Here is a 15,042-nt window from a genome sequence, read left to right as displayed (position 1 = left end):
ATATAATACTGCCATACAGCGTCCGCATAATACTGCCATACAGTGCCTGCACAATCCTGTGACGCAGGGTGGCGTTGACTCCAGATTACTGGAAGGGTCGGTGATTGTTTAACCCCGTCCTCGTGGGGCGCTGGCGGCCTCCTGGATACAGTCAGCATTACTGCCAGCGGATGCCGGAGCCTCAGAGGTCCTACTGGGATATAGATTTCATAAATCAGGGTAATGGCGAGCAGTAAATCATGGCGGCACATTAGCGCTCAGGCCGCCGGCGCTCCAGCACAAGGTGCATTAAAAATAAATTAACTGCATGTCAGCGCCTCGTTTAGGTTAATGAGAGATTATCCAGAAGAACCGCTACCCCCCCCCCCCAGGGAGACGTCCAGGGGGGTCCATGGAGAGGCCCCTCAGACCACAAAAAAGATTGGAGCTCACGCCCTACAGCGAGGCAGTGCAAACCTCATCTGTAACCCCAACACAGGACTCTGTGCCTCTTCAAGGGCTAGTCTCCATCACTGCTGCACCAAAGAAAGTTTTGACATTTTTCCAACACCTCTGCTTTCTGCCAACAAATAGAAAATTGCCCATTCATGCCGAGAGTTCCCCACAACTTGTGTGCAATCTGGACAATCCTCTGTGAGCGGAACACAACAGCAGATCTCTCTCCTGCCCTCCCAGTCTCAATGTAAAATGCCTCAGTCTGAAACCCCGGCTCAGATACACTGTAACAATCCTTCAGCTGTGTAAAGAGGAGTGCTTAAGCTCAGGACTGCGCAATGTATTACAGTTTGTACAACAATACAGAACCGTAATACAGTTGTGTGCATGAGCTCTAAACAATACTGTTTCTATTCGCTGACAGCAAGCAGAGATGCTAAAACTGGTCAGAACACTAGATACAAAGCAGGTGCACCAGAAGAGTGGAGCTGTTGTTCAGGGCAATCATGCAGGGTAGCTCCTAGTTGCTATGGATATTAAGGTTATCAGATTGGTTATGTGTATACAGTTGTGATAGATACAGGTGTATACAGGTGTGAGGGATATGGAGTTATCTGACAGATGTATACAGGTGTGAGGGATATTGGTGCTATCACACAGGTGTATACAGGTGTGAGGGGTATGGAGTTATCTGACAGATGTATACAGGTATGATAGATATTGGTGCTATCACACAGGTGTATACAGGTGTGAGGGATATGGAGTTATCTGACAGATGTATACATGTGTGAGGGAGGCAGAGGTAGTCAGACAGGTGCACACAGGTGTGAAGGATATAGAAGTAGTGAAACCAGCATATACAAGTTAGGCCTCATGCACATGAACGTTGTGTGTTTTGCGGTCCGCAAATTGTGTATCTGCAAAACATGAATGGCGTCCGTGTGCGTTCCGCAATTTGCAGAATGGCACGGACAGCCATTGATATAACTGCCTATTCTTGTCCGCAAAACGGACAAGAATAGGACATACTATATATTTTTTTTGCGTTTGCGGACCACGGAACGGAGCAACAGATGCGGACAGCACGCGGAGTGAATGGGTCCGCATCCAAGCCACAAAAACTGCGGCTCGGATGCGGACCAAAACAACGGTCGTGTGCATGAGGCCTTAGAGACATATGGTGGTTTTTATATATATATACACACACACACACACACAGGTATGACAGATATGGGGGTTCTCAGACAGGTGTATACAGGTGTGACAGATATGGGGGTTCTCAGACAGGTGTATACAGGTGTGACAGATATGGGGGTTCTCAGACAGGTGTATACAGGTGTGACAGATATGGGGGTTCTCAGACAGGTGTATACAGGTGTGACAGATATGGGGGTTCTCAGACAGGTGTATACAGGTGTGACAGATATGGGGGTTCTCAGACAGGTGTATACAGGTGTGACAGATATGGGGGTTCTCAGACAGGTGTATACAGGTGTGACAGATATGGGGGTTCTCAGACAGGTGTATACAGGTGTGACAGATATGGGGGTTCTCAGACAGGTGTATACAGGTGTGACAGATATGGGGGTTCTCAGACAGGTGTATACAGGTGTGACAGATATGGGGGTTCTCAGACAGGTGTATACAGGTGTGACAGATATGGGGGTTCTCAGACAGGTGTATACAGGTGTGACAGATATGGGGGTTCTCAGACAGGTGTATACAAGTGTGACAGATATGGGGGTTCTCAGACAGGTGTATACAGGTGTGACAGATATGGGGGTTCTCAGACAGGTGTATACAGGTGTGACAGATATGGGGGTTCTCAGACAGGTGTATACAAGTGTGACAGATATGGGGGTTCTCAGACAGGTGTATACAGGTGTGAGATATGGGGGTTCTCAGACAGGTGTATACAAGTGTGACAGATATGGGGGTTCTCAGACAGGTGTATACAGGTGTGACAGATATGGGGGTTCTCAGACAGGTATATACAGGTGTGACAGATATGGGGGTTCTCAGACGTATACAGGTGTGACATATACAGGGGTTTGTCAGACAGGTGTATACAAGTGTGACAGATATGGGGGTTCTCAGACAGGTGTATACAGGTGTGACAGATATGGGGGTTCTCAGACAGGTGTATACAGGTGTGACAGATATGGGGGTTCTCAGACAGGTGTATACAAGTGTGACAGATATGGGGGTTCTCAGACAGGTGTATACAGGTGTGAGATACGGGGGTTCTCAGACAGGTGTATACAAGTGTGACAGATATGGGGGTTCTCAGACAGGTGTATACAGGTGTGACAGATATGGGGGTTCTCAGACAGGTATATACAGGTGTGACAGATATGGGGGTTCTCAGACGTATACAGGTGTGACATATACAGGGGTTTGTCAGACAGGTGTATACAGGTGTGACAGTTATGGGGGTTCGTCAGACAGGTGTATACAGGTGTGACAGATATGGGGGTTCTCAGACAGGTGTATACAGGTGTGACAGATATGGGGGTTCTCAGACAGGTGTATACAGGTGTGACAGATATGGGGGTTCTCAGGCAGGTGTATACAGGTGTGACGGCCAGGCTAATAAGCGATAATATTTATAGCAGGAGCGAAGCTAAACCGTAGTATGATCGGAATGTGGTAATGGGCAGGGATAGCGGGCAATCAGTAACCAGGTACTGTGAGTAATATGGATGGAATGCTGCTTGTCCCTCTCTTGGTTATGTTCACATTCCAAGGCGTGTCACGTATCTGACACTATCACTTCACCCTGCAGGAACCTGAGTTCCGAGCACACTGCACAGGTGACAACCATGCATATAGCGTGGGTCCAGGAGTCCCACCTGCAACCCCTATGAGTACACCCATCATCACACACTCCCTCAGTATGGACTATGAAGAACACCACAATCGGCCACACAGGGTCGCCTGCATTGCAGCAAGGAAAGGGTTAAAGGGAACACACAGGGAGGAGCTAAAAGATACAGCAAGGGGAAGGGAGGCACCCACCTATACACCTGGTACATGGGATATAGAGGGGCACACACACCTGTACAACACCTGGTACACGGGATATAAAGGGGCACCTGTAGGACACCTGGTACACGGGATATAAAGGGGGGGCCCCTGTACGACATCTGGTACACGGGATATAAAGGGGCACCTGTACGACACCTGGTACACGGGATATAAAGGGGCACCTGTACGACACCTGGTACACGGGATATAAAGGGGCACCTGTACGACACCTGGTACACGGGATATAAAGGGGCACCTGTACGAAATCTGGTACATGGGATAAAAGGGGCACACACCTGTACGACACCTGGTACAAGTAATATAGGAGGGAACACACCTGTACGACACCTGGTACATGGGATATAAAGGGGCACCTGTACGACACCTGGTACATGGGATAAAAGGGGCACCTGTACGACACCTGGCACACGGGATAAAAGGGGCACACACCTGTACGACACCTGGTATACAGGACATAGAGAGGTATACAGCATATAGAGGGGCACACACACTTGTATGGCACCTGGTACAAGTAATATAGGAGGGAACACACCTGTACGACACCTGGTACAAAGGATATAAAGGGGCACCTGTAGGACACCTGGCACACGGGATATAAAGGGGCACCTGTATGACACCTGGCACACGGGATATAAAGGGGCACACACCTGTACGACACCTGGTATACAGGACATAGAGAGGTATACAGCATATATCCAGGGGCACACACACCTGTATGGCACCTGGTACAAGTAATATAGGAGGGAACACACCTGTACGACACCTGGTAGACGGGATATAGAGGGGCACACATCTGTAGGACACCTTCTACACGGAATATACAGGGGCACACATCTGTAGGACACCTGGTACATGAGATACAGAGGGGCACCTGTATGACACCTGGTACATGGGATATAGAGTGGCACCCACCTGTATGACACCTGGCATAGGGGATATAGAGGGGCACCTGTACAATACCTGGTACATGGGATATAGAGAGGCACCTGTATGACGCCTGGTACACTGGATATAGAGGGGCACCCACCTGTACGACACCTGGTACATGGGATATAGAGGTGCACCCACCTGTATGACACCTGGTAGATGGGATATAGAGGAGCACACACCTGTACGACACCTGGTAGACGTGATATAGAGGGGCACACACCTGTACGACACCTGGTAGATGGGATATAGAGGAGCACACACCTTAACACCTGGTAGACGGATATAGAGGGCAACAACCTGTACGACACTGGTAGACGGTATAAGAGGGGCAACACACCTGTAACGACACCTGTTTACGGGATATAGAGGGGCAACACACCTGTACACACCTGTCGACGGTAATATAGAGAGTACACACTGACGACACCTGGTAGACGTGGATATAGAGAGGGCACACACCTGTACGACACCTGGTCGACGGTATATAGAGGGAGTACACACCTGTACGGACACCTGGTAGACGGGATATAGAGGAGCACACACCTGTACGACACAGGTAGACTGGGATATAGAGGGGCACACACCTGTAATGACACCTGGTAGACGGGATATAGAGGGGCACACACCTGGTAGACGGGATATAGAGGGGCACACACCTGTACGACACCTGGTAGACGGGATATAGAGGAGCACACACCTGTACGACACCTGGTAGACGGGATATAGAGGAGCACACACCTGGTGTACGGGATATAGAGGGGCACACACCTGTACGACACCTGGTAGACAGGATATAGAGGAGCACACACCTGTACGACACCTGGTAGACGGGATATAGAGGGGCACACACCTGTACAACACCTGGTAGACGGGATATAGAGGGGCACACACCTGTACAACACCTGGTAGACGGGATATAGAGGAGCACACACCTGTACGACACCTGGTAGACTGGATATAGAGGACTACACACCTGTACGACACCCGGTATATGGAATATCCTTCATGGGGAAGTGTGCTGGAATAAACAGGCTTCCTCATGGTCTCCGATCTAGATCCACGCCGGAGTCATGCTTCGATCCCAGATGTGTGGCTGCCGCTCCGTGCAGTGTCTACTCCCAGCAATCAGGCTGCAGACAGCGCTTCATGGTGTCACAGCAACAGCCAACACCCAGGTGACATCACGAAATTCCCAGGACACCCAGCAGGATACATGCAGGAACAGAGGTGACAGGAGCGCACACAATGCTGTCTGCGAAAGACCGAGCGAGAGCCCCCTCCCTGGCTGCTGCCAGCTGCACAACTTATCGCCAATGCTGCAGACTGCTCCTCTCCGATCCGGAAGATGCAGGCTGCAGGTGGAACATTATCTTCTCTGCTGTCAGGGACCCCGATGATCTGACCTTGAGGGTCTGCGACCGCCCCTCATCCAGACTCTGTACTCACAGCCGCATCGTCCTCAAAGATGTGAAGAGGAGTGCAGACAATGCAGGGCTCAGCCGCAGGTCAGCAGAGTCACGCTGCCGCTCATTTCATCTGCACAATGGCTTGTACACAGAGACAATGCCGCAGAGACAATGGAAGTGACGGCAGGTCCCAGCTTGTATCTGAGGAGGGGACGTGTCTGCGGGGGCAGGGGTACACTGCAGCAGGAAGCTCAGGCAGCAATACGAACCACAGGCATCTACCTGAGGGCTGCTGCCATCAAAACTCGTTCTGCGAGCAACGGCCGAGGCGGCGCGCGCAGAGCAACAGGGGATAAGTGGGAAAATGCTGTGACTTTTAGACATCAGACTGTAAGCTCTATGGGTCAGTGCAGGTGAGGGTCACACAGATCATGGCTTTTCTAGGACATGAATCTTCAGTGCAGATGTAGATCTTCTTCTTCCGGCGCTTCCAGGTATCGTGGGCGGTTTCACTCTCCTCACAGATGATTCACTCACAGCCAGGATCTGACTCTCACAATTTAGCGCTAATCCCCCATTAAAAGCCTAATTGCCCATCCCCCCACCCGCAAGGAAATGTCATGCCCCACGGACAAACACATTCACAACACACTGTGGGGGCTTCAGGGCTCTGCACAACACACTGGGGGGTTCCACACAACATACTGGGGGGCTCCAGGCCTCTGCACAACACACTGGGGGGGGGGGGGGGTTCCAGGGCTCTGCACAACATACTGGGAGGCTGCATGGCTCTGCACAACATACTGGGGGGGCTGCATGGCTCTGCACAACATACTGGCGGGCTGCATGGCTCTGCACAACATACTGGCGGGCTGCATGGCTCTGCACAACATACTGGCGGGCTGCATGGCTCTGCACAACATACTGGCGGGCTGCATGGCTCTGCACAACATACTGGCGGGCAGCATGGCTCTGCACAACATACTGGCGAGCTGCATGGCTCTGCACAACATACTGGCGGGCTGCATGGCTCTGCACAACATACTGGCGGGCTGCATGGCTCTGCACAACATACTGGCGGGCTGCATGGCTCTACACAACATACTGGGGGGCTGCATGGCTCTGCACAACATACTGGGGGGCTGCATGGCTCTGCACAACACACGGGGGGCTGCATGGCTCTGCACAACATACGGGGGGCTGCATCGCTCTGCACAACATACGGGGGGCTGCATCGCTCTGCACAACATACGGGGGGGGCTGAATGGCTCTGCACAACATACGGGGGGGCTGAATGGCTCTGCACAACATACGGGGGGCTGCATGGCTCTGCACAACATACGGCGGGGGCTGCATGGCTCTGCACAACATACGGGGGGTTGCATGGCTCTGCACAACATAATTGGGGGCTGCATGGCTCTGCACAACATAATGGGGGGCTGCATGGCTCTGCACAACATAATGGGGTGCTGCATGGCTCTGCACAACATAATGGGGGGCTGCATGGCTCTGCACAACATAATGGGGGGCTGCATGGCTCTGCACAACATAATGTGGGGCTGCATGGCTCTGCACAACATAATGGGGGTGCTCCACACAACACACTGGGGGGGCTCCACACACCTGTACGACACCTGGTAGACGGGATATAGAGGGGCACACACCTGTACGACACCTGGTAGACGGGATATAGAGGAGCACACACCTGGTAGACGGGATATAGAGGGGCACACACCTGTACAACACCTGGTAGATGGGATATAGAGGAGCACACACCTGTACGACGCCTGGTAGATGGGATATAGAGGAGTACACACCTGTACGACGCCTGGTAGATGGGATATAGAGGAGTACACACCTGTACGACACCTGGTAGACGGGATATAGAGGAGCACACACCTGTACGACACCTGGTAGACGGGATATAGAGGAGTACACACCTGTACGACACCCGGTATATGGAATATCCTTCATGGGGAAGTGTGCTAGAATAAACAGGCTTCCTCATGGTCTCCGATCTAGATCCACGCCGGAGTCATGCTTCTATCCCAGATGCATCGCTCGGGGGGCTGCATCGCTCTGCACAACATACGGGGGGGCTGCATCGCTCTGCACAACATACGGGGGGGGGCTGAATGGCTCTGCACAACATACGGGGGGCTGCATGGCTCTGCACAACATACGGCGGGGGCTGCATGGCTCTGCACAACATACGGGGGGGGGCTGCATGGCTCTGCACAACATAATGGGGGTGCTCCACACAACACACTGGGGGGGCTCCAGGCCTCTGCACAACACACTGGGGGGCTCCACACAAGAAACTGTGGGGGGGGGGGGGAGGGGCTCCAGGGCTCTGCCGCCATTTAATTCCTGTTTACAGTAGCCCACCATATTGGCGCATGCCGTGTATCACCGTATAATCTGAGGCCATATTGTCACCCAGCTTTCTCAAAACCAGACACAACTTACTGAAGGTCATGGAACCATCTGACGAGTGATTACAGGAGCGTACGGCTGGGACACCGACTAGATGACAAAGCAGGGGGTGCAGGGAGGGCATGAAGTCTGCAGTCACCTGACTTGCCCCAGGACCTACAGAGGAAGTGGGAAGTATTAATATAATACAGCGATCGGCCGCAGGAACTGGAAGAACCGGTGTGATTGATGCCCCGCTGCCATGTGTTCTGTGCAGCTTCACCCGCAGGACAAGAGGGAAGTGGCGGCCGCTCTCAGAAGGCGGCAACCTGAGCTTCACTGGAAAGCCGGGGTCATTACCCTGGATGACTGCGCAGAGCCCTGGAGCGGGACGTAGGGCCGATGCCACAGGAGGCGCTTAATGTCATCTCTATGGATATGGGGAAAGGGCAGAACTACGTGTATAAAAGTGCCATCATTGGACGTTCATCGGATTAAGAACTTCTCTGACCCCCCGAAGGATGCAAAATAAACAAATAATCACCTTATCAATCCTGTGCCGCTGCTTCCCAGGTTCACTCCCTGCTCCTGTGCCGCTGCTTCCCAGGTTCACTCCCTGCTCCTGTGCCGCTCTGCTTCCCAGGTTCACTCCCTGCTCCTGTGCCGCTCTGCTTCCCAGGTTCACTCCCTGCTCCTGTGCCGCTCTGCTTCTCAGGTTCACTCCCTGCTTCTGTGCCGCTGCTTCCCAGATACACTCCCTGCTCCTGTGCCGCTCTGCTTCCCAGGTTCACTCCCTGCTCCTGTGCCGCTCTGCTTCCCAGATTCACTCCCTGCTCCTGTGCCGCTCTGCTTCCCAGGTTCACCCCCTGCTCCTGTGCCGCTCTGCTTCCCAGGTTCACTCCCTGCTCCTGTGCCGCTCTGCTTCCCAGGTTCACTCCCTGCTCCTGTGCCGCTCTGCTTCCCAGGTTCACTCCCTGCTCCTGTGCCGCTCTGCTTCCCAGGTTCACTCCCTGCTTCTGTGCCGCTGCTTCCCAGGTTCACTCCCTGCTCCTGTGCCGCTCTGCTTCCCAGATTCACTCCCTGCTCCTGTGCCGCTCTGCTTCCCAGATTCACTCCCTGCTCCTGTGCCGCTCTGCTTCCCAGGTTCACTCCCTGCTCCTGTGCCGCTCTGCTTCCCAGGTTCACTCCCTGCTCCTGTGCCGCTCTGCTTCCCAGGTTCACTCCCTGCTCCTGTGCCGCTGCTTCCCAGATTCACTCCCTGCTCCTGTGCCGCTCTGCTTCCCAGGTTCACTCCCTGCTCCTGTGCCGCTCTGCTTCCCAGGTTCACTCCCTGCTCCTGTGCCGCTCTGCTTCCCAGGTTCACTCCCTGCTTCTGTGCCGCTGCTTCCCAGATACACTCCCTGCTCCTGTGCCGCTCTGCTTCCCAGGTTCACTCCCTGCTCCTGTGCCGCTCTGCTTCCCAGATTCACTCCCTGCTCCTGTGCCGCTCTGCTTCCCAGGTTCACCCCCTGCTCCTGTGCCGCTCTGCTTCCCAGGTTCACTCCCTGCTCCTGTGCCGCTCTGCTTCCCAGGTTCACTCCCTGCTCCTGTGCCGCTCTGCTTCCCAGGTTCACTCCCTGCTTCTGTGCCGCTGCTTCCCAGATACACTCCCTGCTCCTGTGCCGCTCTGCTTCCCAGGTTCACTCCCTGCTCCTGTGCCGCTCTGCTTCCCAGATTCACTCCCTGCTCCTGTGCCGCTCTGCTTCCCAGGTTCACTCCCTGCTCCTGTGCCGCTCTGCTTCCCAGGTTCACTCCCTGCTCCTGTGCCGCTGCTTCCCAGATTCACTCCCTGCTCCTGTGCCGCTCTGCTTCCCAGGTTCACTCCCTGCTCCTGTGCCGCTCTGCTTCCCAGGTTCACTCCCTGCTCCTGTGCCGCTCTGCTTCCCAGGTTCACTCCCTGCTTCCCAGGAGCGGTGGTGGATCTGAGAAGCAGCGGCAGTAAGGTATTACTGAAACTTAGTATGGTAAAAAAATTACAATGCTTCCATCTCTTATATTTTAGAAAGAGCAGTGTTGGTGTAGGAGCCACACTTGTTGTTACCCAGCTTTCCTGGGGACAGATGAAGCTGAAGAGAGTAGCACTTGCTGAAGAGCAGCAATGAGGCCGTGACCATATGACAACTACCGCGGGCGCTCACCGCTGTGTCTGAGCGGTTTATGCAGCAGAGGAGAGAGGGTTCTAGGATCCAGGGGGCATCTCTGTGCTATCTCTGCGGCTGAAGTGACAGTAATGTGCGGCGGTGCGGGGCCCTGCCCTCCTGATAACACCGGGGCCACCAGCATAGGCTGCCCATATTAAGAGCTGCGCCCAGCAATCTCACACATTCCTGATAAAATACTTTCCGGATCGTCACCGTCCTGAAAATGCAGCAAGGTCACCGCGAGGACGCAGATAACGAGTGTCCGACCACCACAGACTTAAGACGAGGCCTACCCCAACCCCCGGGGCGCACACAACTACAAATATAAACGCCATGTAATACACACCCTACATGATATGTCCCCTATATATAATGTACACCCTACATATAACCCTCTGACTATACAGATCCCAGTAAAGAATATACTGCTGTCCATAGCCAATCTCCGTATCACAGACAATAGATTCCACGCGTCCCCGGCAGGTGCCCTATAGACTCCACATGTCCCCGGCAGGTGCCCTATAGACTCCACATGTCCCCGGCAGGTGCCCTATAGACTCCACGCAGCAACGACAGGTCCCCTATATATTCCACGCGTCCCCGGTTGGTCCCCTATAGATTCCACGCGTCCCCGGCTGGTGCCCTATACATTCCACGCGTCCCCGGCAGGTGCCCTATACATTCCACGCGTCCCCGGCAGGTGCCCTATACATTCCACGCGTCCCCGGCAGGTGCTTAATAGATTCCCCCCCCTCCCCCGGCAGGTGCCCTATAGATTCAACAGGTCCCCGGCAGGTGCCTTATAGATTCCCCCCCTCCCGACAGGTGCCTTATAGATTCAACAGGTCCCCGGCAGGTGCCCTATAGATTCAACAGGTCCCCGGCAGGTGCCCTATAGATTCCCCCCCCTCCCGACAGGTGCCTTATAGATTCAACAGGTCCCCGGCAGGTGCCCTATAGATTCAACAGGTCCCCGGCAGGTGCCCTATAGATTCAACAGGTCCCCGGCAGGTGCCCTATAGATTCAACAGGTCCCCGGCAGGTGCCCTATAGATTCAACAGGTCCCCGGCAGGTGCCTTATAGATTCCCCCCCTCCCGACAGGTGCCTTATAGATTCAACAGGTCCCCGGCAGGTGCCCTATAGATTCAACAGGTCCCCGGCAGGTGCCCTATAGATTCAACAGGTCCCCGGCAGGTGCCCTATAGATTCAACAGGTCCCCGGCAGGTGCCCTATAGATTCAACAGGTCCCCGGCAGGTGCCCTATAGATTCAACAGGTCCCCGGCAGGTGCCCTATAGATTCAACAGGTCCCCGGCAGGTGCCCTATAGATTCAACACGTCCCCGGCAGGTGCCCTATAGATTCAACACGTCCCCGGCAGGTGCCCTATAGATTCAACAGGTCCCCAGCAGGTGCCCTATAGATTCAACAGGTCCCCGGCAGGTGCCCTATAGATCAAACACGTCCCCGGAGGCTGCGGCTGCGCTGTATCGGATCTGCGCTCCAGATGCTGGGGGGGGGGGGGGGGGGGTATCACCCGTCCTGCACTCAGTTTTTTCCCACTGATGATCCCGTTAATTATATCGTAACTGGAGACTGAATGTCACCTGATCTGCACGGCGGCGTCTATCTTGTGTCCCTGCTCCGCGCCATCAGCGTCCATCTTGCTTCCCTGCTCCGCGCCATCCGCGTCCATCTTGCGTCCCCCCTATCCAGTAATAACACAGCAGAGACGCACGCTCCCCGGCAGACGGGCTGCACTGAAGGCTGCTCACACTGTACACACGGGGCCGACTGTTATAGGAGCCAAAAATATCCCACATGTCTGCAGATAAGAGATAACTGACGGGGTCTCCGCACCCCCTCCCCTTCAGGAAGAGTTATAACCAGATAATCACCACCTGCCACAGATGTATCACATAGTGCTGATACACTGTCACAAACCCTCAGCTGTGCATGCAGGAGTAGGTCTCAGGTATGATTCACTGACAGCAAGCAGGGATCATGATAACAGCGAGGAACAAAAACTCCATGTGAATATACCGGAGGTCGTCAGCAGGGAGGAGAGGAACGCAGTACTGAATACGGGTCGTCTGTGGTCTGCAGTCACGGAGGCGCATAACTCTGCATGAGAGCTGCATCCACAGAGCGGGAGACATTTATCACGGATTGGAGTTTAAAAAAGCATCGGAACTTCACGAGCAACATTTACTGTGTTCTGTCAACCACTGGGGGGCAGTATTTGGGGGGGGGGGGTGCATTTTCTGGCTCGGTGACCAGCGGGCCTCAATATTGACATTCAGAAATCGTCAGAAAACAGATTGATGGTGGAAGATGAGGACAAACATCATCAACTGCAGAAGTGTCCCCGAATCTTCTCTATGGTAGCCATAACATTCTATAGGGTCCTGTCCAGTAGACCACCCGCTGCCTCTAACGTCATCACACTCTCAGCGCTCTTCACGCTGCTCTGCCTCTAACGTCCTCGTACCCTCAGCTCCCTTTACCCTCCAACATCCTCACAACCTCAGCTCCCTTCACCCTCCCGCTGCCTCTAACGTCCTCGTACCCTCAGCTCCCTTTACCCTCCAACATCCTCACAACCTCAGCTCCCTTCACCCTTCCGCTGCCTCTAACGTCCTCGTACCCTCAGTGCCCTTCACCCTCCCGCTGCCTCTAATGTCCTCGTACCCTCAGTGCCCTTCACCCTCCTGCTGCCTCTAACGTCCTCGTACCCTCAGCTCCCTTCACCCTCCCGCTGCCTCTAACGTCCTCGTACCCTCAGCTCCCTTTACCCTCCAACATCCTCACAACCTCAGCTCCCTTCACTCTCCCGCTGCCTCTAATGTCCTCGTACCCTCAGCGCCCTTCACCCTCCCGCTGCCTTATAACGTCCTCGTACCCTCAGCTCCCTTCACCCTTCCGCTGCCTCTAACGTCCCCGTACCCTCAGTGCCTTTCACCCTCCTGCTGCCTCTAACATCCTCATACCTTCAGTGCCCTTCACCATCACGCTGCCTCTTATGTCCTCGTATCCTCAGTGCCCTTCACCGCCCCGCTGCCTCTAACGTCCTCGTATCCTCAGCTCCCTTCACCCTCCCGCTGCCTCTAACGTCCTCGTACCCTCAGTGCCCTTCACCCTCCCGCTGCCTCTAATGTCCTCGTACCCTCAGCTCCCTTTACCCTCCAACATCCTCACAACCTCAGCTCCCTTCACCCTCCCGCTGCCTCTAATGTCCTCGTACCCTCAGTGCCCTTCACCCTCCTGCTGCCTCTAACGTCCTCGTACCCTCAGTGCCCTTTACCCTCCCGCTGCCTCTAATGTCCTTGTACCCTCAGCGCCCTTCACCATCTCGCTGCCTCTAACGTCCTCGTACCCTCAGTGCCCTTCACCGTCCCACTGCCTCTAGCGTCCTCGTACCCTCAGTGCCCTTCACGATCCCACTGCCTCTAGCGTCCTCATATCCTCCGTGCCCTTCACCGCCCTGCTGCCTCTAATGTCCTCGTACCCTCAGTGCCCTTCACCGTCCCGCTGCCGCTAACGTCCTCATACCCTCAGTGGCCAATGCTGGATAACGGAGTCAATTTTGACTAGAATATGAAACAGATGAACAGAACGAGGCGCCGCTTCTCCCCTGAGCCTTGTATTTCTGTATGCTTCGCGGTGGAGGAAACTCAGCGGTTATGGACGACACACGAGATGAAGAATGACCCCCATGTCCTCCATTCACTGCCTGCCGCCATCAGCCCCATGTACATGGATTTTTGGTCCACTTTTTTTTCAGATTTGGATGTGGATGCTGTCCGCCTCAGTCTGTCCATTCCACATAACAGTCAGAACTTTTCCTATTTTTATCTTTTTTTGATTTGCGGAAAAGAACAAGCGGAAAGTGTGGGACGGGGAAGCGCGGAAACGTTGGCAGTTATACTGACACACAATCAGGCGGCAGCAGCGAGGAGATAATCCGCAATTATGTGCGGATGAGTTACCTTCCGATGCGGCTCACATTCCACATCAGCACAGAGTGGAAACCAGAGAGAAGTCGTATGAAGACCTACCTGCTGACTGACACCTCGGAGTTCTATTCACTGACACGCTGCAGATATACTCACTGGGGTGGAGGACACTTGTGGTCATGTATTTGGGTTACGTTCGATGGTGCTGCATTAGTAATACCCCCTGGTACACAATTACATTTACTGTGCTATTGCTCTCTGCTACCAGCCAGCTGCAGACCACGAGGAGGCGTCAGTCAGCATGGAGGCAGCTCCGAGGTACCCAGCGTCTCGCATGAAGATTAAAGCCTCATTAGTGCTGATGGGATGACGGCGAGGACGTGACACCCTGCCATCTGACGCCTGCTCGGCAGCCACATGGATCAGGGGGAGGGGCAGCGACTAACGCAGGAGACCCCAGATGAACCTGAAATACAAAGGATGGGAGTCAGGGTATGCTGGGAGTTATAGTGCCACAGCAGCCGAAGGGCCTACAGAAGAAGGTGCTGGAGCGGGCGATGCTGTAGTCGCAGGAGGGGTGCAGATAAATAGCGTGTCGCCTGCCTCTTATCTGGAGAGCAGTGTCTTTTACATAGGACTGCTGTATACACTGACTTGGCTGGGGTTCGAGA

General features: G+C 54.2%; 1 protein-coding gene across 10 annotated transcripts in view; it reads right to left on the bottom strand.

Moving 5' to 3' along the window:
- PLEKHA7 (pleckstrin homology domain containing A7) overlaps positions 1–15,042 on the bottom strand; it is a 69,686-nt gene that overhangs the window by 34,092 nt on the left and 20,552 nt on the right. For 2 of the 10 annotated variants that reach the window (XM_044271005.1, XM_044271002.1), the window contains exon 1: positions 5,387–5,939. The exons of 5 other annotated variants lie outside the window; for them this stretch is intronic. Coding sequence is in view for 2 of the 5 variants with exons in the window: in XM_044271002.1 (XP_044126937.1) it covers positions 5,387–5,454 (68 nt within the window). In the remaining 3 variants the exon portion in view is untranslated. Of the gene's footprint in view, positions 1–5,386; positions 5,940–12,022; positions 12,181–15,042 lie in introns of those variants that run through there. 3 more of the 10 variants (XM_044271001.1, XM_044271004.1, XM_044271006.1) reach the window with 3 other exon arrangements.

The sequence above is a fragment of the Bufo gargarizans genome, chromosome 10, assembly GCF_014858855.1.
Source record: "Bufo gargarizans isolate SCDJY-AF-19 chromosome 10, ASM1485885v1, whole genome shotgun sequence".
NCBI classification, from domain to species: Eukaryota; Metazoa; Chordata; class Amphibia; order Anura; family Bufonidae; genus Bufo; species Bufo gargarizans.
This window is presented reverse-complemented; position numbering and strand designations above follow the sequence as displayed.